At 42.7% G+C, this 24,209-nt stretch overlaps 1 protein-coding gene and 2 pseudogenes across 2 annotated transcripts; all 3 read right to left on the bottom strand.

Annotated features, from left to right (window-relative positions):
* Positions 1-844: 844 nt before the first annotated feature.
* Positions 845-2,767, bottom strand: LOC143615338 (uncharacterized). The gene is made up of 4 exons (XM_077088489.1): positions 2,672-2,767; positions 2,413-2,525; positions 1,690-1,826; positions 845-1,199 (listed from the first exon to the last, which is right to left on the bottom strand). Exons 1-4 carry the CDS (start codon positions 2,765-2,767, stop codon positions 1,009-1,011), a joined length of 537 nt encoding a protein of 178 aa, XP_076944604.1. The 3' UTR covers positions 845-1,008.
* A 9-nt stretch (positions 2,768-2,776) lies between these two features.
* LOC143615329 (uncharacterized) lies at positions 2,777-7,104 on the bottom strand (annotated as a pseudogene). The gene is made up of 10 exons (XR_013150454.1): positions 6,975-7,104; positions 4,199-4,464; positions 4,050-4,123; positions 3,855-3,949; positions 3,667-3,776; positions 3,461-3,544; positions 3,307-3,387; positions 3,155-3,238; positions 2,968-3,063; positions 2,777-2,889 (listed from the first exon to the last, which is right to left on the bottom strand). The product of XR_013150454.1 is annotated as an uncharacterized LOC143615329 (transcript).
* A 1,305-nt stretch (positions 7,105-8,409) lies between these two features.
* On the bottom strand, positions 8,410-23,479 carry LOC143615318 (luminal-binding protein 5-like; annotated as a pseudogene).
* Between the last annotated feature and the right edge of the window lie 730 nt (positions 23,480-24,209).

Here is a 24,209-nt window from a genome sequence, read left to right as displayed (position 1 = left end):
ATGGGTGACAAGCAAACCCAAATACAAAGGGCAAATCTCAAACCCAAAACATTTATGATAGATAATCAGATAGAATCGTATATAAAACTAGTTTTCAAATTTTTTACAAGTACGGAGATTGGGATAAATATGATATTAGATAATACCGGTTTAATTAACTGAAACATGTATACATGTTTACTTGAACCACATCCATAAACAAACGTTTTTCTTTACTTACACACATTAATTTTCTTGGTAATAGAATAATGTACTAGATATTCCTTAGATAATAAAATAATAGAATAAGACAATAGCTAAAACAACAAAAACTGCATTTTAAATTTTCGAACGGGTACATCCATGACCATGAGTATACATGAGGACACGGGTTTACAATCGGATATGAGACTGTGGCTACCAGTACCGGGCTCATTTAAACCTTCTCATCAACTTTGAACTAGTTCTGGCCAAACATGGTAGCATTTCCAAGGATTAAACACAAAAAATGTGTTAAAAGAATCTTGTTCTGCATTAAAGTAAGAACAGAGTCCCTTACCTACAACATTTCAATATCAATTATTACTACCGCATTCATCACACCATTGAATTCTGACCCCTCAGTCTACAGTTATCATACTTTGTTAAATAAAGAAAAGGCCAAAAAATCCTTCTTTTTTACTTGGTCTTATGAACATAAGTTCATAGTACTCATTAATGCTTTAAAGAACTCATTCTGGCCTCACAGCTTGTAATTTACCATCTCTTTGGAAAGGATACAACTGGTAAGTCACATGGGGCCAACCATCAATAATCAATGGTGAATTGCTGAATTACGCTTTTTATGCCAACTTTTATTTTTACAATTTACACTACTTTTTAAATCAAAATGGCCAGAGATCACCCCAAAGCGATTTTCGGGCTTGATGATGTAGTGTCGGGTTTTTGCTTTTTGTAACAATCACCCTCTCGAACCGGCCTTCGGTTCCTTCATAATTAAGGGCCCGACAAACGTCCATTTCAACTCGTTTACCCCCTCTTCATTGGAGAGAATATTATTCTTCCCCATCCAGTTCCTACATCCGCAGGGACGGTCTCTTCGGGTGTTTCGTCCTCTACATCGCTTTCTGATGTGGCGTATGGTTCATTGATATCGGACTCATACTTGACCAACATTTTATCATCAATACTAGCCTCGGGCTCTGAATCAATTTGGTCATCTGTCACACAAAAACGGACCTTAAAGGTTAAAAGTATACAATTATTTGATATCATTTGTCTAACATGTATAATAGTTGAGTTATTGTCGTCCAATACCACCTAAAGGTTACTTTAGTGGGGTTGAGTTATAATCGACAAATTTTGGTTTGGGTCAAATCAAAATGGAAGCTCGTGGAAAACTTTTTTACTGTATCTTTCAATGTGTTAATTGTTAAGTGTCGGCTATAACCCGAACACATTTTAACCACAAACACTAATTTAGCCAACAACTGAAATTACTGATTGGTTAAATGAAACCGCACTAGAGATTAGTGCGCTGGGAGGTTTAGATGGGATGGAATTAGGATATTCAACTCTATATCAAATAATTATAAAAACTTAAAATCATGTTGTTTATGCCCCCACACCCCAGTCCCCCACACATAATGGCTCACCTTTTTTTATTGTCTTTAGTATGATGATAATAAAAAAAGAAAGCGAAGTACTCACCACGTTCACTCTCATAATCCTCATCATGTACACTCTCATATTCCTCGCCATAGCCAGTCTCATAATCCTCAGGGGTCCTCTTAGCCTTTTGCTCTTTAAGTGTATCAAATTTCATACCATCAAGAGGCCACGTTGCACTGTAGGATAAACCAATTATACACAAAAAATAAATAAATAAATAAATAAATAAAAATAGGTTAGTGGCATTGACATAAAGTTGTCGAGATATGTTATATTGTGGCCCTCCCTCAAGTGAAAAAAGTTTTCTGGTACAACATGCATGTGAGGTTACATGTTCTGTTGCATAAAAAAGCACAACATGTACCAATTTATGGACCGGTATATTAACATTTTGATTGTGTAATGAATATTACAAGCCTACCAGTATAGAATGCCTCTAAGTTAACTAGTTAAGTCTACAGGATACTTGTTTACCATGTCACATCATAAAACCATGTATCTGATAAAAAATGCAATTTCCAATACATGGGTCTGTGATTAAAATATATGTGGCATTCATGACTAATTCTTTGAAGATTTGGTTGATTTGAGCGAAAATAAATTTATAATTGTGCATGGGTTCATTTTGGTCGCCTCAAATCAGTCAACGGGTCATTTTGGATCTACTTAAATTAGTCAACGGGTAACTATCATAATAACTTAAAAGAGTCCAAATGGGTTAGCAGTTAGCACCACCCATGACAAGTGTTTTGTCTCCACCACCTGCTTGTTGTCGGCACACCATCACTGTCGCCACCGACGACGCCTCCACCACTGCTGCTTCCTCCGCCTCTACTGCCGCCACTAGCCACCGTAAGAAAACATAGCGGGTGAACCTATTTTTGTACTTTATAAAACGACTCATTTCTAACCTGACTTAATTTTGACCAAAACACATTTTGACCGAACCCAAATTGATGCTTTCTTAAAACGGCCTGTTTAATCCGAACTCATTTTATTCATAACTCATATTGACCCAAACCTGTTCTGACCCTTGAGCTGAACCCGCCCGACCAGCACAGTTTGCTGGTCCTAATTTTAAATAACTATGATAATATGATTTGAAAAGTTCACACATTTAGAATCTTTAATAAAAGTTAAGAAATATAGCTAGTTCTTGCCTGGGTCGAGGACCTCGTCTGAATACAAATAACAAAATTTCTCATCTTCAAAACCGCGTAGTGGTATACCATTGGATTGCTAGAAAAGAAAGCATGTAACCATAATAAATAGTAGTTGTTTACTTCTATATAAAAGAACACATGATTGAGATGAAACCTTGTATGCAAGCTGTGTTGTAGTCCTTTGCAACCGCTGAACGAAATGGCAGTATTTACCACTATTGTCCAATGGGCAGACTCCATCGTGAGGACACTGAAACAACAAATAATAGCATAATAAAACAAAGCCCAGCCACATTATAAACTGAAAATCACAAAATGAATAATGTTGGCTTCTAACTCACCGGTGCTACTATATGTGCACCACATTTTTGTGTCATCAAATCCTTAGAGCCTTCGTTAGACGCCTTTTCTAATTTCCGGCTTTTCTGTAACGTTAAAAACAAATTAATGATGTGTGTGCAGAATACTTGTTAGATTAAGTAAACTCACTTACTCTTTTCTCCATCCATAATATGTGAGACCGTACTTGAGATATGATATCTGATCCATGTGGCGTTCCGGGTTCCAACAAAACCTGTTGTACGCCAAAAGTAATCGCATAAAGACCAAACTGAAATTGTATTGATTATCATGAGGGTAAAACTTACCAAAACATCTCCTGTAAGTTCCCACAGCTGACGGACAATGGTAATTCTATCCTTGAATGATGGTATTTCACCAAGTACATACGACTACAAGATAGGCAACAAAGAAAAATATTACAAAAGCTGGGAATCAACTTAACTAGAGAATCACGTTGATCATATGCGTATAATAACAAAGTTTTAAGCATGGTGAACTAAAATATGCTTACAGCAATGACAAGGTCGTGCTTTCTATTATTTTTATCACAGGTCTTGTTTAAATCTTGACTTAATGCCTGAATGCTACCATAGCTCTGTATGTGTGGCAAATTCTTCAAATCTGAACCACATAAAATATGAAAACTGTTGCTTCCTTGGTTTTGATTTATGCGTGTATGCTATGAATCAAAATCCATACCTTTTATAAGGCTTTGACCTGCTCGTTGCATGGACTGAGATGGCTAGACTAAATTAACAGTTTCAAGAGAATTTGACCACACTTCACGCAAAGCCCTGAACAATGTCATTGTGCAAACAACCAAATTACATTAATGCCTTCTGTTTCAATATGATCATATGCCAAATGTTATTCTAAAAGACAGGAAATTTTCACCAGAAACCAGAACCGGTACCGGCCCCAAAATCCAACACCTTGGTTGGTGAAAACTCAGGTAGCCTTCTTTTGACCTACAATAGATTTCAACATAAATGATATTAAATTATTAATCATAACATATGCATACTATATGAAGATGAAAATACCTCACTGAGGACTCTATGGCAAGCTGAGAAAACTGCAGGCATTCGAGAAGCAACATAAGCGACTGTTTGGTCATCTCTGTATTTAAAACCAATGTCACCGTAACTACTCTTGATTTTCCATCTTTTAGAGCACCCAACATATTTGAGAGGATCTTCAATTAGCTCTCGTGCAGTAGATGCAGTTAACTGCAAATTAACATCTTTAATAGAACTGAAAGTTTCAGATAACCTCGCCACTTTCCTCTTCATGTGATGTTCTTCTTGCTCTGCAATTCCCAATAAAAAACAAGATCTTGTTATCTCTTACTATCAAACGTTCTTGCACAGGGACGGAGCTACGTTCATGATACCGGGTTCAGGCGAACCCATTGTTTTTATCTTTTTATATGAAATATTTCATCTCGAAAGGATCGAACCCATATATTTTTAAAGATTAACAATGTTGAGGAGAATAAATTCGAAAGTCTCTGCTCGCGTAGTGGCTAAGACTAAAGGGTGTAGATGCCATTTTGCTTCTCCTTTTATTGTGCCACGTCAGCGCCATATCAAACTTCACTCTATCCCACTATTTTCCACAATACCATGGAAATGGTTACCATTTCACCACTTCCCTCTCTTTTTAAATAAAATAATAATATTAATATAAATAAAGTTAATTTAATATACCTGAAATAAAAATGTTAAATTTCGTGTACAAACGTAAAATTAAAAGAAAAATAATTTTCGAGTGCCCATAGTTGTCGGGCAGTAAAAAATGTAAATATTTGCTAAGCATGTGGTTCAAGCACGTGTCAAAGTCATTTACCAGACAAAAAAAATGTTTTTTTTTTCAAAAATACATGGATGTTCATAAGAAAAATTATACAAGCCTATGTATTTAGTTTTCTTTTTTTCAGAAAATTAACAAAAACAAGTTATTAACTAAATACTATTTAACCTACTTAAATAAATATGAAAAGTTTTTTTTTTAGATTATAATTAAAATATAAAATTAACACACATTATGTTAAAAAAAAGGTCCACGTTCTTCTCCTCCACGACTCCACCCCCATCGGCCATCTGCAACTTCCCATATTCTTCTCAACACCATCCTCAATTTGCATCATCTTCAATATCTGGATTCAAAAATTCAACACCCCCATTTAAAAGAGGGGAAGATGTTGAATTTGGGCGGCACTCTCATTGGGAAATTTCCACACCAATTTTACCGATTTAAAAAGTTGGGCAGCACCAACAACACTGGGGCGATGTTTGCCGCTGGCACCGCCCGCCACCTCAGCAATTCAGCAACAAAACGGTAGCCACACCTAGTTATTTGTTAAAGTACAGCCAGGTCCCGTGTTCGAAACATCTCCTGTGCATTTTATTTTTGTTTTCCCCCTTTTAGCAAACTCAACATGCCTTACAAACCCACACATCCTAATCATATCACACAAACTCCCTGCCTCTCACCTCTCTAGCAGCACTTCTTCATCACATAATGTGCTTCTATAATCTTCTTTCACCAATTCACCCTATGTTTTTATTACATTATTTTGAAATTCAATATACAGTGATGCAACTTGCTAGACATGACAACTCATGGAGCCTGCGCTTTAATAGATTATTATGCATATTGCAGCTAAAAATAGAAGTCAACTCTGGCCTTATCCCAAAACTTAACAGGTTGCATGCATCCCTACAAGCAAATGTGATGAAGCATTTACTTGTATCCTTTAACTTCATAGTCATAGTCAGTTTTCTTAAGCACTAGACAAACTCTCTCTCTCTCTCTAAATATATGGCTAATTTGCAAAATTGTGATTTCTGCCTTTCTTAGCAATCTGCCAAATTGGGATTCCTAGTTAGTTCTTAAGTACTCTGTTAGATGTCTGACGTCTTTGTAAATTGCTTAAGTGACTACGCATATAAACATGATTTAAATTATTTTCCTGTTGAACTTGTCTTCATTATTCTAAGCTCATGGTTCTGTTACATGATATTACGATTGAATTGTTGGTTCTATCATCTATGCATGTGATCATTGTTTCGTTACTATAAATCTCTTAAGTTAATAAGCATATAGACCGAGAAATTGTGAGTTTTTTTTCTGGTGACCCGACCTGATTAAAAAAAAAAACATCATAAAATGATAAAACGGAAACAATTCTTTTAAAATGGTTACATAAACACTCGAATTTTAACACTGTTATAATAACCATCCGACTTTCAAAAACCTTTATATGACCATTGAACTTAATGAGTTAACGGGTTAAATTAGACTAGTTATTGTTTTGTAATTTTGACTCAGGCCCACTTTATATCCATGTTTCCATAAACCCTTTGTGTGTGCCCCTGGGCTCTCAGGCAAGGCCTGCAAAAAACGCCTAGCTGCCATCCACGCGATTAGGCAACCTTCTGCCAAATCAGCACATTTCTAAAAATTGCGGGAAAAGTGGTCTGAAACATGAAAAAATGGCCTGGAATCTGTCTAAAAACCCAATAAAGGTATGCTTATGCTAATGCTTTATATAAGACGGCAAAGACTTGCTTTAGCAGTGTAGGTAAAGGTGAAGAAATGATTTAATTTTTAATAATATACAAAGAGAGAAGGTTTAAACCACAGTATAATATAATGGTACATTTTCTAGTATCAATATGAGCATTATTAATATTATAACAACAATTGCAAGTGCAACATCAAATAATTATAATTAAAATCAAGGCATGTTCGACCAATAGGAAACCCTAACATGTTCAATTAGCCGTAGAATAAAGAAGAGATGATAGAAATAACCTCGAATATACTTTTTAATGGCTCGCCGGAGACGGAGTGGGACCACATAGCAACCTTGGGATTGCTTGCTTGCTGCTTTCAGCGTTTCCGCCGTGAATCTCTGTACCGTTTCGGTTATGGCGGTTGCCATTTTCAGAAAATAGGGTTTATGCCCTGTGCATAACTACATACAGATAACTGTGTATATATATTTCTTGTATATAATAATAATCATAATCATAATAATAATAAAAGTTTTAACACAGGTGGCTGGGTGGCTGGGCAGTGCCAGATACAGTGGGTACCTGCAAAATGAAGTCTTTTGGGCCAAGTATACCCCAAAGCCCAAACGGGAAAAGGCCCAAGTTTTAAGTCCTTAAAAACCAGTACGTGCTAGCTGGTTGAACCGGTTATAAACCGGATTTTGGTAAGGCAGCTGGTATTAGACAAGGTATGAGTCGTATGACCGATTAGTTCAGATAGAGGTGTACAAAACCGGTTTTAAACGCCAACCAAACCGGTTAATAAGCCGAAGTAGGTTGGTCAACGGTTGGTCAAAACCGGTTTGACTCAAACCGGTTCGGTTTATAAAACCGTTGACCAAACTGGTTCGACTTATACACCGGTTTAGAAACAAGATAGGCCAGCCTGGTCATGTCGGTTCGGTCCGGTTTATAAACCGGTTTTAACCAGTTTTCCTCAAACCGGTTTGGTAGATCTTAAGGGGAACCGAACCTGAAACTGGCGGTTTTGGTCGGTTTTGAAACCGGTTTGGATGAAACCGGTTTTAAAGCCAAACCGGTTTGGTTCAGTTTGCCTAAAACCGATCCTTAACCGGTTTTTTTACACCTCTAAGTTCATATTAATTTACATGCCCAAATTTTCAAAACACCATATAAATTTTAGGGCCAGGGCCCAATTTCTTAGCTTTACTATAATGGCTCTTGGGCCAGCTCTGATTAAAAGTTAAAACCATTTCATCATTAAGATTTAAGATGTATAAAAAAATCAGTAATTGCTATAATTCACTAGCTGAATGCTATTATTATTATTATTATTATTATTATTATTATTATTATTATTATTATTATTATTATATAAAAGAACAAGAATTAAATGGTTGTTTTAGGTTAAGCTTGCTTTAATGTTGATGGATTAATAGTTGGGTTATAAAGAAGTTAAGTTTTAAAAATATTCTAAAGTAAATCATTAACGCGTTAACCATCTTGAATCTGGTTAATCAAAATTTGGAATATCATCGAAACAGAATCTCTTGATTTTTCTAAAACCATGATTGATCTTGAACAGACTGAAACAAGGACTAATACCCATACCCCTAGGAGTAAAGGGCAATCAAAATTTAGTTACAACTTTAAAATGTATCTACTTCATATAATAACATCCCAAAACCATACCAAGCAAACTCAAAACAATCTATATATAATCTTCTTCTTCTCTACAGATCATCATGATCATCATGGTCATCTTCCGGTGCCCTGCCCGACCTCTGATAAACCGCGGTCATGATCGGGTTACAAACCGCCTCCACTTCTTTCAGCTTCTCATCATACTCCTCTTTCTCAGCTGACTGATTATCATCAAGCCATTCAAGCGCCTCCTTTGTCGCGGTTTCAATTATCTCCTTTTCATCTGACTCGAGCTTATCGGCTAACTTATCTTTATCATTAACTTGGTTTCTCATGTTGTAGACATGTTTCAAGCGTGTTACGCGCGTCAATCTTTTCTTTCACCTTTTTGTCCTCCACTGCGAACTCTTCACCTGCCCGAATCATACGCTCAATGTCTTCTTGGCTCAACCGACCCTTCTCGTTGGTGATGGTAATCTTTTCGGATTTGCCAGCCACCTTGTCCTCTGCCTTGACGTTTAAGATACCGTTGGCGTCTACTTCGAATGTGACTTCTATTTGTGGGGTTCCCCTGGATTAACAAATTTAAGTTGTAGCCTATGAGAGCATAAATGCGATCAAGATAAGGTTAATGAAGAAACGTGGATCGACTCACTGGTAGACGATCAACCTTCCTCGGGTATGAGTATGCTATTTCACCGATGGTTCTCTGGAGTATGAATTCTTCCACCTACAAAACGAGCAACACCGTGAACTTACCCCTCAGAAAGGGACAGAGGGGTCCTCTTTGGGGTAACCCTCCGGTGTGAGAATAAGAGATTGTAGGAGAAGATAATAATCTGAGAGTGAGTAAGGAATTGGAATGTATTTTCTTGCTTACCTCCCCTTGTGGAGGTGGTGTGGTATTTATAGTGTTAGGGTTTCCAATGATTGGGCTCAGATCCCATTAGGGCCTTTTTGGCCTCCTCCTATTGCTTTGCGCCACGTGTCCTTAGGACACCTGGTGCTTTTTCATTGATTATTCTCTGACCCAGGCATTTCACCTGACCCATGTGCAATCACGTGGTAGCACATGGGTTTTGCTGAGTTGTCCACCTTTCATTGGCAGCTGTCAACATCAGAGTATTCTTATTCCTTAAAGGATACCTTCTGGAAGGTTGTCTGACGAGCACAATCAAGGTTGTCCTTATCCTGATTTGGATAAGGACGAGGTTGATTATGTGCATGTGTGATATGCGCCTATCCTGAGGATGCGCGAGGTCTTCTCTTTATTCTCACGCGCAGATGTTTCATGCGCAGATGTGATATGCGCAAGCATATGTAATATGCGCCACACGCAGATGCGCCACGCGCAGATGTGATATGCGTGAGCATATATGATGCGTGAGCATGTGATATGCGCCACGCGCAGATGCGCCACGCGCAGATGTGATATGCGTGAGCATATATGGTGCGTGAGCATGTGATACGCGTGAGCATATGTGATGCGTGAGCATATGTGGTATGCGTGAGCATATGTGATGCGTGAGCATATGTGATATGCGTGAGCATATGTGATATGCGCCATGCGCATAGGTTTTGGCTTTGTGCCTTCATGATATCTTGATTTCAAGCCTCTTGTCTATATCTTGTGGGTTGACCCGCCCCGCTCGATGTTAAGGCGGGTACATACCTCTTCAAGCCTCCCCAGTCTAATGTGTGTCTTGTCTCGCGCGAGCGAGGTAAGATAGATATTAGACTTAATAGTTTTCTCTTTTAATAGGGTTTGTCTTTTCTTTTTTTATTTCTCATCGTTGCGCGAAATTCTATCCTTTTGGTTGAAATGAATCGTCCATGTACGTGGTTGGTTGGTGCTGACATGCGTCAGAGATGGAGACATGTGTCAGACTTTTCGTGTGCTCGAGGTGCTACAGTTGCCTTTTCTGTCCCCTCACACAGTGTCAGGAACACGTGTCGCGCTCGTGTTGGCCTGCACCTGCGAGTGGGGGCGCGTGAACTCTGATCAGTACCTGTTTCGTTCCCTTTTATGTCCCCTCACACAGTGTCAGGAACACGTGTCGTACTCGCGTTGGCCTGCACCTGCGAGTGGGGGCTCGTGAACTCTGATCAGTACCTGTTTCTCTCTCTCCTGGGCCTATAAAAGCAAGCCTTTTGAGTTGTTATTCTTCATCTTCATTGTTATTTCAGAGCTTTTTCTTTCCTTCCATTTTTATTCCGATTAAGAGCCTGTCTTTTGCTTCCAGATTTCCGTTCTTGAAGTAACCTCTGTTTGATTCACAGTTGTATGTCTGATAACCCAGACACCACAATCTCCCCCAGCAAACGCCGTGTAAAATCATTAGTCATGTCCACTATGAAGAAGACCGGCAAGGGAAAACGGGTTGCCGAGGCCTCGTCAGAGGAGGTGGGGAAGGGCAAGATAGTGAAGAGGTGGGATGAGATTCCCTGCAAATTGAGACAGTCTGATTTCGACAGTCTCATCGCCTCTCAGGGTTTTCTCCCTGAGTACGGCTGTCTGCTCCCGGCGGCCGGGCAAACGGCGGCAGATCCGCCCACCGGCTATATCTCCTTATACTGCCATTTTTTCACTCACTGCAACCTTCGTCTCCCGATGACAAGGTTTATGGGTGCGCTGCTTCAATTTCATGGGATTCACATATCCCAAGTCCATCCTTTTGGACTTGTGCGCATGACTCATTTTGAGTTCATGTGCAAAGCTCAGCGCGAGGAGCCCACCCCTCGGCGCTTTCAATATTTTTATAAGCCAAAAATCCAAGATTCTTGGTTCTCGTTCATTCCTCGCAGTCAGAAGGTCAAGTGCTGCACTGTTTCCTTCAAAAGCCTTCATGACTGGTCTGAGAAATTTTTTTATATTAAGGCTGGTGTGGTTCCCATCCGCATGACCATGCGCGCGATCACTTCTGCGCCCGCGGATGAGAATGTTCTTAAAAACCCAACTGGCGCATGGGTTAATAAGTTGACTGCTGAACCATCCCCCGCCAAGAATATTTGCGAGGAGGCGCTGGTGGGGGTTGGTATGAGCAGGAGGTGGACCGACAGCGCGACTGAGCCTGTTATCCAAGTTGATGGCTTATGTGAGTTATTAGCTCATTGCATTATTTCTGCGCGAATATAATTCGTTTTGCTGATATCATTTGTCTTGTTTTATGCAGTAAGCAAGGAGTACGTCCACGCCGCCTATGATGAGCATATGGAGGGTGGCTCTGTCGCGCTGGGCGCTGGGGAAGTTGGTTTCCCCGATCGCTTCGATGATATGTTCATCCCTGTTGATTTGGGATTTTGCTTTGACAGCGATGCGCCTGGTAGGCCTTTGTACTTATGCTTATGCCTTTAGAATACCAAATTTGGTTAACATTTCTGTTGCACGTATTGTAGATGCGCTCGAGAACTATGAGCTGGAGCTCGCGGAAGAAGAGGTGGAGGAGGAAGCTGAGGTGCCACAACTCAAGCGTAAAGCTAAAGGGAAAACTGGCGCAGGGGCCAGTAAAAACAGAAGAAAAATGATGCCCCTGTTGCTCAGGATCCTCCTACTCAAGCGAAGGGACTTGAGAAAACCAAGGGGTTTACCTCCAAGTTTTCCATGTCTTCTTTGCCTCAAGGTGTGGGCAGTCCTCCTGTCCACACGAGGTATGGTGCCGCCACCTCCTCTCTTCGCGCGGCGGAAAAGGGAAGCGGCGCTGCGCCTGCTGTTTCCTCTTCTCCAACAGGTATACTTTGTTTATACTTTATGGTTTTATGAGCGTGATTCCGATAGAGTTATTAATGAATCTTTGCTCACTCAAATGTTTGTAGAGCCGGCGACCATGGTGGATCAACCTCAGGCGCAACAAGGTACCGAGGCTGCGCCGAAGGTTGCTTTGAAGTCCCCTGTTTTACCCTCGAAAAGGGGGAAAATGGACTTCATGGCGATGTTTAACTCGCGAACGGCGGTGCGCCAAGGTATATATTGCGCTTTTATTTTCTGACTTTTTTCTTTTAGATCAAGTCATGAATCATTTCTCTTTGTTGGTTTTTTCATAGGAATTATAGCTGGCACACAAGCTGCTGGCGGCACTGCTGGCGCCGGCGCCCGCGCCGTTGGTTCTGCTCCTGCTCCTGCAAGCACTGAATCTCCCCTTATTGGGATTACTAAGGAGCAGGAGACTGTTTTACGCGCTGATCTAGCGGCGTCGAGACCTCCCTCACCTCCTCCTGCGCGCAGCCCTCCTCGCGGGACTGGTTTTGTTTTTTCCAAGTCGCAGGAGAAAAGACCTGTTACAGAGGATGATGAGGAGGTCAATTTTGAAGACTCTGATGGTGGCCGCGCAAGCCCTGTAGCGCCACGAGATTTCGTGGCGCGGCCTTCTCGTGGGGCTGGCGCTGACTTTTCTGCTTGCTCTCCGCAGGTATAAGTTCGTTTTGCTCCGCTGCGTGGACTTCCATATTAGTGTTTAGATGACTAGAACGTTGCTTTGTGTTTGCAGGAAGCCGATCACATATACCGCCCGAGATGGAATATTACTGAGGATAGCTCATTTCAGTCCATGGGTGTGTGTGAAGACTTCTGGGCTCACTCTGTGCCTCCAGCTGAAAGGAGGTTTCAGGAGGACCGCGCTCGCGTGGACTTGCTCAATGACCATCTTTTTGCTGGGTCTGCGTTCTTTGCTGCCTCCCAAGAGCTTCGCTATGATTATGTAAAGGTGCGTGATGCTCTTGCGGAGGCCAAGCAAGAGGCTAAGGTATCTGCTTGGAATCTTTCTGACGCTCGAGAGAGAGCTGAGAAACTCCAAGCAGAACTCAGCAAGAACCGAGCAAGTGCCAACGCTGCCTTCGTAAAGCGCGGGCATGAGCTGCAGGCTGCGCGGGAGAAGCTGCAGGCAGCAGAGGCGGATGCGGCCAAGTACGCGCGGCGAGTGCGCGATTTGGAGCTAGATGCAGAGGCGCATGATCAAACTCTTGTGCAGGCTATCACTGACAAATCTTTATTAGAGAGTGAGGTTGCGCGCCTGAAGAAAGAGCTTGAGGCCGCGCGGGCAGAGAAGGATGAAGCCCTGGCGACGGCAGCGTCTGGCCAAGAAGAGCTCGATGCTGCGCGAGCGGAAAGGAATGAGGCCTTGGCGGCAGCAGCGTCCGACAGAGAAGAGCTAAAACAGACCAAGGAAACTGTTGAGTTGTTAAACTCTCAGATTCCTGCTCTTGAGACGTCTGTTTCTTCCCTCGCGCAGGATCGCCAATGGCTAGTCTCACAGGGTATGACTCGTTGCGCTTATGCGATGAAATACTCAGACGAGTTTCAGACCCTTGTGATGGATTGCAACGCTGCCTCGCGCTTGGTGGGTCGAGCTGAAGGGTTTAAGGATGGCTGTGAATATAGCATGCTGAAGAAGAACCCATCCGACTACCCTTATTAGCTCGACGTTGTCTGCGCTGACATGGCCGAGGTGGGGGAGAAGTATTTGAATACTCCCATTCCCATCCTTGAGCAGGTATTTTAACCTTAATGAGTTTACCTTGACTTATTTTCCTAGTCTTTTTGTACTCATACTTTTCCTTATGATTTGCAGATAGCCTCGCTTGCTGACCAGCCCGATCTCGGCGCTCTAAAGAAATTACTTGACGAGTGTGAAGGGGCTGGTGGCGGCGATGATGGCGCGGGCAATGCTGCCTCTGCTAGCGGCTCTGGCGTGGCCAAAGGACCCGCTCCTGACACTATTGTGATAGAAGACGACTCCATTCAAGACGAACAGCTTGACTATGGCAAGTTTGGAGATGACGAGGAGCGGGCTGCGCCAGATGCTGAGGGAGGTAATGATGAGGGCGATGAAGAGGCTGACGTTGATATAGAGACTTGAGAAGCCCTTCATGTTTTTTTTTTATTTGTAGTTTGTATCTCATCATTTTGTAAATTTGTAAATTTCTATGTTTTGGAATGAAATTTTGTTTTTCCCTTATTCGCATCTTGCGCATTCCCCATTCATCTCTTTATATTGCATGTTTGCTTGTTGAATATAAGATATGCTTGCACGTTGAAATTTAAACAAGGTTGTAAGGAAATTATTTTACTTAATCCTTGTCATATTTTAAGTGATTTTGCAATATCCTGACTATGCTGACACGTGCCTTGGCGTTTCATTATTCCTCTTTTGCGCGACGTTATCGCGCATTTATTATAGGGAATTATGAGTTTTTTTAGCCTTTACGTGTCAGTATGTGTTACTCTGATATCCATTACAATTCCATGCGCGATCTCGACCTGAGACCTTAACAACTATGTTTTGGCATGTGCTTTGCCTTAGTTGTGCTTAGGTATTTTTATGGTCTAGCTGCGCAGCATGTAGGATGGATGTTGTGAGTGATTTGAGCTAAGGCTCGTATTATTGGGCTAAGGCCCTGAGCTAAGGCTCATATTATTGGGCTAAGGCCCTAACGTTTTAGAGTTAAAACTCGTTAACGCGTTTGAGCTTGAAGCTCGCGCATGTATGTTTTACTTCGTTTTATTTTTAGTTTTGATGTCAATACAATGTTGTCATATTGCTCAAAATTAATAAAGGGAAGTGTGAAACATGTATGCAAAAGGTAATAGAACACACATTAAGAGAAAATAGCGCTTATCATTATTCATAATGGCTTAAAAAGCCTTGATTACAAACTTGACAATTTTTACATGAAACATTTTCTAAGCTGTGCTGCGTTCCATGCGCGCGGGATCTTCTTTCCATTCAAATCTTTTAAAGTGTATGCGCCTTTTCCCAATTCTTCCGAGACTTGATAAGGTCCCTCCCAGTTGGGGGACATTTTTCCCGGAGGTATTGCGCGGCTAGCTTCATTGTTCCGAAGGACAAAATCGTTCTTCTTGAAGTGGCATTCTTTCACGCGTTGATTGTAATATTTTCTAGTTTTTTCTTGTATTTGGCTTCACTGATGATAGCCGCCTCTCTGCGCCCTTCAAGTAAGTTGAGATCCAACCTCCTTTCGCGCTCGTTATCAATCTTACTCATCATGAGCACTCTATGGGATGGGCATCCAATTTCTGCTGGAATCATAGCCTCCGTTCCATAGGTTAGGCTGAACGGGGATTCGCCATTGCTGGTTTTGCTTAATGTCCTGTGCGCCCACAGGACATTAGGTAGCTCCTCGACCCATGAATGGGATTCTCCCTCCAACCTTTTCTTCAGCCCATTCAGCAAGCTTTGGTTCGCGCGCTCCACTTGGCCATTCCCCTGAGGGTGGTATACTGAAGTGAAGATTTGGTTGATGCGCAATTCCTTGAGCCAACTGGATATCTTCCTGTCGGTGAATTGTTTGCCATTGTCGCTCACAATTTCCATGGGCAGGCCAAAACGGCATATGATGTGGCTCCAAATAAATTGCTTCATCGCCTCGGCTGTGATTTTTGCTAGTGGCTTGGCTTCAACCCATTTTGTGAAATAGTCTACTGCCACTACCAAAAATTTTACTCGCCCTTGCGCTTGCGGTAGGGGACCCACAATATCGATTGCCCATTTGTGGAAAGGCCATGCGGAGGTCACCGGAATCAAGTTGTTCTTTGGCCGCATGGTGTTTGGCGCATAGCTCTGACACGCTTTGCATTTTTGGATCTCTTTTAACGCGTCCAAGTACATGCCTGGACAATAGTAACCTGCGCTCATTGCCTTGGCAACAACCATGCGCGGGCCAGCATGTATTCCACAGATTCCTTCGTGTATCTCTCTGATCACATAGCTTGCTTCCTCAGCATCTAGACATTTCATGAGCGGTCCAAGATAAGAGCGTCGATATAACGTACCATCAAGCAGTTCGTAGTTCTGCGACTTGTGTCTTATCTTCCTCGCCTGTGCGCGATCGTCCGGTATCTTTCCCTCCTTCAAGAATTCCATTAATGGAGTTATCCATGATGAAGGTGTTGTATGAATTACAAGGACAGACTTCGCTCCCACCGACGGGTTGCTCATTACTTCCACCCTGACATCTTTGCCAAAGTGATCGAAGCTGGTTGATGCCATCTTACTCAGCGCGTCGGCAGACTTGTTTTCACTGCGCGGAATATGTATGATTCTGAAGAAGTCAAATTGCTCGATGAGTTTTCTCGCCTGCTCTAGATACAGAGGCATGGTGTTCTCCTTGGCATCATAAAGGCCATTGACCTGTGCTGCTACCAAGTATGAATCAACATGAGCCTCTAGCTTTTTAACTCCGAACTTGTGCGCGATGCGCAGACCAGCCAGCAGGGCTTCATACTCAGCTTCATTGTTGGTGCTCTTGAAATCCAACCTGATTGCGTAAGTATATTCATGACTTTCTGGATCCACCAGCTTGAGGCCTGCGCCGGACCCTTCATTGTTTGAAGCTCCATCAGTGAATAATCTCTAAACATTTTTTTCATTATTGGCTTGCGGAGGGTCAACCTCGCGCTGAGCCTCTTCAATTTTTCCTTCAGGGATTTCTGCGATGAAATCAGCTAAGACTTGTCCCTTTATTGCTGGACGGGGCTTATAGGCGATCGTGTGCTCTCCTAATTCCAGCGCCCATTTTGTCAGCCTTCCTGAGAGCGCGGGACGCCGCAAGACTTGCTGGATGTTGTAACCAGTCAGGACTTCAGTAGGATGACCATTGAAATATCTATGAAGCTTGCGCGACGCGTGTGTTAGTGACAAAACTAACTTTTCCATGATGGAGTAGCGCGTCTCAGGATCTGTCAGCACCCGACTCACATAATAGATTGGTGTTTGGATTCCCTTGCGATCCACCAACAACACTGCGCCGATGGCGCGCTCTCCTGCTGACAGGTACAATGTTAGAGTTTCGCCAGGAAGTGGAGCTGTGAGCGCAGGCAGATTTATCAGACATTCTTTTATCTCACTGAAAGCTTGCTCGGCCTCAGGCGTCCACTTGAATTGGCTTTTCTTTAGGCAATTTCTCAATGTGTTAACAAATGGGGTAGATTTGCTTGCATGGTTCGCTAGGAACCTGTTAATTGATACCAATCTACCATTCAACTTTTGAACTTCCTTCATGGTGGATGGTGAGGGCATGTCAAGGATAGCCTCCACCTTCTCTGGGTTCACCTTGAAACCATCCTTGGTGACCATTACACCTAGAAATTTCCCTTCTTCTACGCCGAATGTGCATTTGCTCGGGTTGAGCTTCATGTTTACTTCCTTTAGGCGCCAAAGGATTTCTTCGATGTCTTTGAGCATTTGTTTTTCCTCCCTGCTTTTAATCACCAAATCATCCACGTAGACTTCTAGGTTTCTTCCAATTTGCTCGTTGAAAACCGCATCCATGAGTCTTTGGTAGGTGGCTCCTGCATTCTTCAAACCAAAGGGCATTTTTGTGTAACAAAAAACACCCTTGTCAGTTCTGAAGGCAGTCTTGTCCTTGTCTTGTGGTGCCATTTGAATTTGGTGATAGCTCTTGTAGGCGTTCAGGAAACATTAGAGCTTAAATGGCGCCACAGAGTCCACTTTCGCGTCAATGTTTGGGAGGGGGTAACAATCTTTTGGACATGCTTTGTTGAGGTCCTTGAAATCAATGCACATCCTCCATGACCCGTTGCTCTTCTTTACCATCACAGGATTGGCTACCCATGTTTGGTATCGTATTGGGCGGATGATATTTGCGCGCAGTAGATCTTCTACTTGCTCATTCATGGCCTTTGCCTTCTCATCCCCCATGACTCTCTTCTTTTGAGCAATTGGCTCTACAGACTTGAAGGTGTTGAGAGAATGTTGCGCCAGGTCTCGCGGAACCCCAGTCATATCAGAATGTTGCCACGCGAAGACCGACATATACGTTGTGAGCAATCTTTTCATTCTCAACCTTGTGTCGTCTGATATCGTAGCTCCAATTGTGATTGTTTGCTCTTGGAATTTTGGGTTGAGAATCCATTCCTCTAGCGCGTTGTTTCCCATTGGAAGTTTCATTCTCCCTTCCCTCGGTATACTTGTCACTGCGCACAAATGATCTCGGTATACAAATGTTACACCTGTTGGTGTTGGGAACCCCAGCGCGCCGTGCGCTGGTGACGGTATGGCGTTGAATTGAGCAATCGTTCCTCTACCCAAGATCATATTGTGGCATGAAGTGGTGGGCAAGACCAAGAAGTTGACAATTTCGGCTCGCTTGTGTTTCTCATCCCCCATAGTTAGTTCAAATTGTATCTGACCTAGGGGGTGAATGATTTCATTTGAAACACCCGAGATTGGTGCATTCACAATTTCGAGCCTTGCTTGGTCTGCTGGATCCAACTTCCTGAAACATTGCTCATACATGATGTCTGATTCACTGCCAGTGTCCACCAGGACTTTTGACACTTCATAATGAGCGATGTGTGTAGTGATGACTAGAGGACTGCTGATAGACGGGCCTCCCCTGATTCTTGGGAAGATTACTTGTTGCTCGCGCCAATCTCCTTGGACTTGCGCGCTTCTCTTTCTCGATCTTTGCCCTTGCCTTCCTCCCTCGGCTACACAGATTCTTTTGAACTTTTTGCTGGCTGAGGCTCCATCTGGTTGTTCATTCTCTGGTCTTGGGTTTTTCACCAGGTGAGCCAACTTGCCTGATTTCACATCTCTTTCAATCGCATCCTTCAAATGGTGGCATGCATCGGTGTTGTGCCCTGTGGACTTGTGAAACTCACAATACTTGCCACTGTTTGATGGTCCCTTGTGGAGTAATGGCTTGGGGCTTTTAAACTGGACATTCTCTGTGCTTAACACTTGTGAAGGCGTTTTAGTGAGGGGAGTCCATACTCTTGGTAGAGGTCTGTTAGGCTCTCTGCCGCCTTCCCTCTTGTCACTTTCTCCGCGATTACGAATGTCTTTTTGGGGCTGGGGTGAGCTTGGTTGCGCCTGCTTTTCTGCGGGAGAAAAACTGGTTTGTTGCAACCTGGACCATACGAAGTTCTGTTTGCCCCTCCTTTCATTGTTGCGCGGTGCTTCTATTTGATGCCCTCTATCTCTTGCTCTATCTTGGGCAATTTGTTTTTCATTTCGCGCGAAGACTCGCGATGCTTCCATTAGCTTGGCCCAAGTGGTTGGCATGCCATCTCTGCTCACGAGAGCTCTGCGAAGTTGATCACTGCGCGCACCTTGTATAAAGGCCACGCGCAAGAGTTGTTCAGTGATACCTCCAATTGCAAGAGATTCCTGATTGAAACGGGTTATGTAGTCTTCAATGGTTTCATCATTCCTGCGCACGCAGTGCATGATGTCATCGGGGTCGCGCGTGTGTCTGCGCTGCTGTACGAAGTGAGCCTGGAACTTCTCTAATAGCTCTTCGAACCCATCGATTTGTCCAGTCGGCAAGCTTTCGAACCAGACATGCGTTGCGCCCGTGAGGCAGCGAGCAAACATGTGACACCATGTTGGCATCGTCCAGCTTTCTAGGTTTCCAGTGTTGTAAAAACCTTGTAGTAAATCGTCTGGATCAGTTGTGCCGTCGTACTTGCCCAAACCACTTGGCATCTTGGTTTTGTGCTGAATGGGAGCCTTCGCGATGCGCTCAGTGAATTTTGAATGCTTCACCAAGATGGCTGGCCTGTATGGTGTGGTTACGTCTACTTGCCCTCTCGCTGGTGGGTTGTACGGTGTGTACAGATCCATATCGGCTTTGGCTCCAGGCGCTATGTTCATGTGCGCGCGGAGCTGTGAGCCGCCTGCATGAGTATCTCGCGTCTTCCTCATGCTGTGCACTTCTTCATCACTAAAATCAGCGTGTTCAGTGTGAACAGAGTGACCATCTTCCGGCGCGCGCGCCCTTTTTGTTGTTCCTTGAATGGTTTGCTTATCAAACGCGAGCCTTTGTGTTAAGTCGGCTAACTTTTTGTGTTTGACCAGCTCATTGTATTTGTCCATTAAACGTCGTTGTTCGTTTATGAGCCATTCTTTAGGGTCATTGGTTTCAACTTCTGGACCCATTGGTCCTTTTTGTTTCGCGCCAGTCAGATTTTGGAACGTTAGATCGTCTGGAGGAGTTTCAGTCTGGCTATGAGGAGTTGTGATGAAGGGATGGTTACTGGTGGTGCGCGCAGAATCACGCGGCACCCTCAGAAACTGCTGTCCCTCATTAACATCCTCAAGCTCAATATCCTCCAGAACTTGATCGCTGTTTCGAACACCAGAAACCATGGTGAAGTTTTTCAGAGAGAACTGATGAGATGGTGATTTTGTTGCCGTTGTAACAGGTGATGGCGCCAATGAAGAAACGTGGATCGACTCACTGGTAGACGATCAACCTTCCTCGGGTATGGGTATGCTATTTCACCGATGGTTCTCCGGAGTATGAATTCTTCCACCTACAAAACGAGCAACACCGTGAACTTACCCCTCAGAAAGGGACAGAGGGGTCCTCTTTGGGGTAACCCTCCGGTGTGAGAATAAGAGATTGTAGGAGAAGATAATAATCTGAGAGTGAGTAAGGAATTGGAATGTATTTTCTTGCTTACCTCCCCTTGTGGAGGTGGTGTGGTATTTATAGTGTTAGGGTTTCCAATGATTGGGCTCAGATCCCATTAGGGCCTTTTTGGCCTCCTCCTATTGCTTTGCGCCACGTGTCCTTAGGACACCTGGTGCTTTTTTATTGATTATTCTCTGACCCAGGCATTTCACCTGACCCATGTGCAATCACGTGGTAGCACATGGGTTTTGCTGAGTTGTCCACCTTTCATTGGCAGCTGTCAACATCAGAGTATTCTTATTCCTTAAAGGATACCTTCTGGAAGGTTGTCTGACGAGCACAATCAAGGTTGTCCTTATCCTGATTTGGATAAGGACGAGGTTGATTATGTGCATGTGTGATATGCGCCTATCCTGAGGATGCGCGAGGTCTTCTCTTTATTCTCACGCGCAGATGTTTCATGCGCAGATGTGATATGCGCAAGCATATGTAATATGCGCCACGCGCAGATGCGCCACGCGCAGATGTGATATGCGTGAGCATATATGATGCGTGAGCATGTGATATGCGCCACGCGCAGATGCGCCACGCGCAGATGTGATATGCGTGAGCATATATGGTTTGTGAGCATATGATACGCGTGAGCATATGTGATGCGTGAGCATATGTGGTATGCGTGAGCATATGTGATGCGTGAGCATATGTGATATGCGCCATGCGCATAGGTTTTGGTTTTGTGCCTTCATGATATCTTGATTTCAAGCCTCTTGTCTATATCTTGTGGGTTGACTCGCCCCGCTCAATGTTAAGGCGGGTACATACCTCTTTAGTTAACATGAAAGATGATTAACAAACCTTGGTGCTGGAGGGATTCCAGAGAGATCAAATGTTCCAAGAAGCCTGCAGTCCTTTGTCAGACTTCTTTCACCTTCATACACCTGTTACAAAAAGTTTTAAAAAAATAAATAACTTCATTGAATAAATCTAGTTAATCATATTTTAGATATATAAAAAAAGTACCTTGATGGAGACCACAGTCTGTTGATCCTTGTAAGTTGTAAATATTTGCGATTTTTTGGACGGGATGACGGTGTTTCTTGGGATCAATTTGGTCATTACCCCTCCAACGGTTTCAATGCCGAGTGTAAGCGGAGCCACATCCAAAAGAATGACATCTATAACACATTATAAGTAGCATTAGCATTGCTATCAGCATATTAATCTTGCATGCATCAAACCAACCATAAAACAAATTAACAAAAATTAATTACCTTTAATATCATCACTACCCTCTTTACTCAAAATGGCTCCTTGAACAGCAGCACCAAAAGCCACTGCCTCATCAGGGTTCACGCCCTTGTTTGGTTCTTTACCATCAAAGTAATCTCTAATAAGTTGTTGAACCTTTGGAATCCTCGTACTCCCGCCAACAAGAACGATCTCATCGATGTCACGTTTCTCCAAACCCGCATCCGCCATCGCTTTCTTCACGGGCCCCATTGTCTTTCTAAACAAGTCGTTGTTCAGCTCCTCGAACCTGGCTCTGGTCAACGGCTCGGAGAAGTCAACACCGTCGAAAAGTGACTCGATCTCCACACGGACCTGGTACTGGCTGCTCAACACTCACTTGGCGCGCTCAGTTTCTCGTCTTAGCTTTCCAAGAGCTTTGTTGTCCTTGCTAATATCTTTCCCATGCTTCTTCTTAATCAGTTTGATGAAGTATTCCATGATTCTTTGGTCAAAATCCTCACCTGAAAATTAGTCAACTCATGATGTAAGAAACTAATTAATCATAGAAAGTTGTAACCATAATCCTTAATTAATTACTTACCTCCAAGATGGGTGTCGCCATGTGTGGCATGAACCTCAAAACCACCATCATCAAGTGTCAAGATGCTGACATCAAATGTTCCACCACCAAGGTCAAATACAAGAATGTTCTTCTCAACACCTTCCTTATTCAGACCGTATGCGATAGCCGCAGCCGTGGGTTCGTTAATGACTCTCACAAAATTCAAACCAGCAATCAAACCGGCATCCTTGGTAGCCTGCCTTTGGGCATCATTGAAGTATGCTGCAAATAGAATCAAAAACGAAACCATTAATAAACATTAAGTGTTCATTAATTAATAATACAAAAATTTAGTAATATGCTTACCAGGAACAGTGACAACAGCATCCTTAATCTTCTTTCCAAGGAATGCTTCAGCCGTCTCCTTCATTTTAGTAAGAATCATGGCGCTAATCTCTTCGAGACTGAAAACCTTGGTCTCCCCATCCTTAACTTTAACTTGAACATAAGGCTTCCCATCTTTAGTCACAATATCATACGGAACCAGCTTCATGTCTCTTTGAACTTCTTTATCTTCAAACCTATCAAACAAACATATCAATATCAATATCATTATCCATACACAACAATATTATAAGTTCATACTTTCTCCCAATAATTCTCTTAACATCAAAGATGGTCCTCTCGGCATTCACAGCCGCCTGATTCTTGGCCGCCTCACCGATCAACCTCTCCGAGTCTGTGAAAGCCACCCATGATGGAGTGATACGGTTTCCTTGATCGTTTGCTATGATTTCCACGTGTCCGTTTTTATAAACCCCAACACACGAATACGTTGTCCCCAGATCAATCCCGATAACAGTTCCTAGCTTGCTATTCTCTTCTTTCGCAACCGATATTGCAAATACGCAACCTGTCATCAAGAAAACAATAAATGAAACAAAACTACTAGAACGTACAAGCAGTTCACATATGAAAAGAAACCAAATTCAACTATGAAATCAATAAGTGAAAAAGTTACAAAATAAGATGATTGCTAGCAGAATGCCGGAGCGAGCCATAATTAATAAATCCGGTGGTTTAATTATCTGGGTGATTAAGGGGTTTGGAGTTTGAATTTGGATTAGTGCATGAAAAGATACGAGGTGTCAGTTAATGTGTTTATATACACGCGAGTTCGATTTGTTCAGTAATGTCATTGATGATGACGTGGACCAACGAAACATTAGGTATGAGTTGTGTGGGGGATAGGGAAGGATGTCGTGTTTCGTCCTACGTGGCACTAAGTCAATGGCTTACTTTCGTCATGTGATGTAAATGTGGGTTAATTGGTTGAATCCCCCTGGAGTTTTGGGTATTGTAATTTAAACGCTGGAATTATATTGTTTTATGTTTTATGAATCCTAAAGTTTATGAAGCATCCAAATTGGTAAAAGAAATAAAGGTTATATGCTTGGAAATAAAAACTTTCGAATGGCATGTATCTATATCTATAAAAGGAGAACATGATAATGATAGTGAAGAAACGTGGATCTACTCACTGGTAGCAGATCTACTTTCCTCGGGTGTTATTATACTATTTCACCGATGGTTCGTCTGGATCAATGTTCTTCCACCTACAAAACGAACAACGCCGTTACTTACCCCTCAGAAAGGGACAGAGGGGTCCTCTTTGGGGTAACCCTCCGGCGTGAGAATAAG

The sequence above is a fragment of the Bidens hawaiensis genome, unplaced genomic scaffold (assembly GCF_021521415.1).
Source record: "Bidens hawaiensis isolate Kalapana, Puna unplaced genomic scaffold, B.hawaiensis_p1.1 tig00002306_1, whole genome shotgun sequence".
Taxonomy (NCBI): domain Eukaryota; kingdom Viridiplantae; phylum Streptophyta; class Magnoliopsida; order Asterales; family Asteraceae; genus Bidens; species Bidens hawaiensis.
This window is presented reverse-complemented; position numbering and strand designations above follow the sequence as displayed.

Bases quoted from the DNA above. Each gene is read 5' to 3' on its own strand.
- LOC143615338 (XM_077088489.1), bottom strand. From the start codon at position 2,767: ATGTGTGAACTTTTCAAATCATATTATCATAGTTATTTAAAATTAGGA. The intron at 2,526-2,671 runs GTTTGGGTCAAT...GTACAAAAATAG, and splicing joins CAGCTCAAGGGTCAGAACAG to GTTCACCCGCTATGTTTTCT. The intron at 1,827-2,412 runs GTGGTGGAGACA...TTTATCCTACAG, and splicing joins GGTGTGCCGACAACAAGCAG to TGCAACGTGGCCTCTTGATG.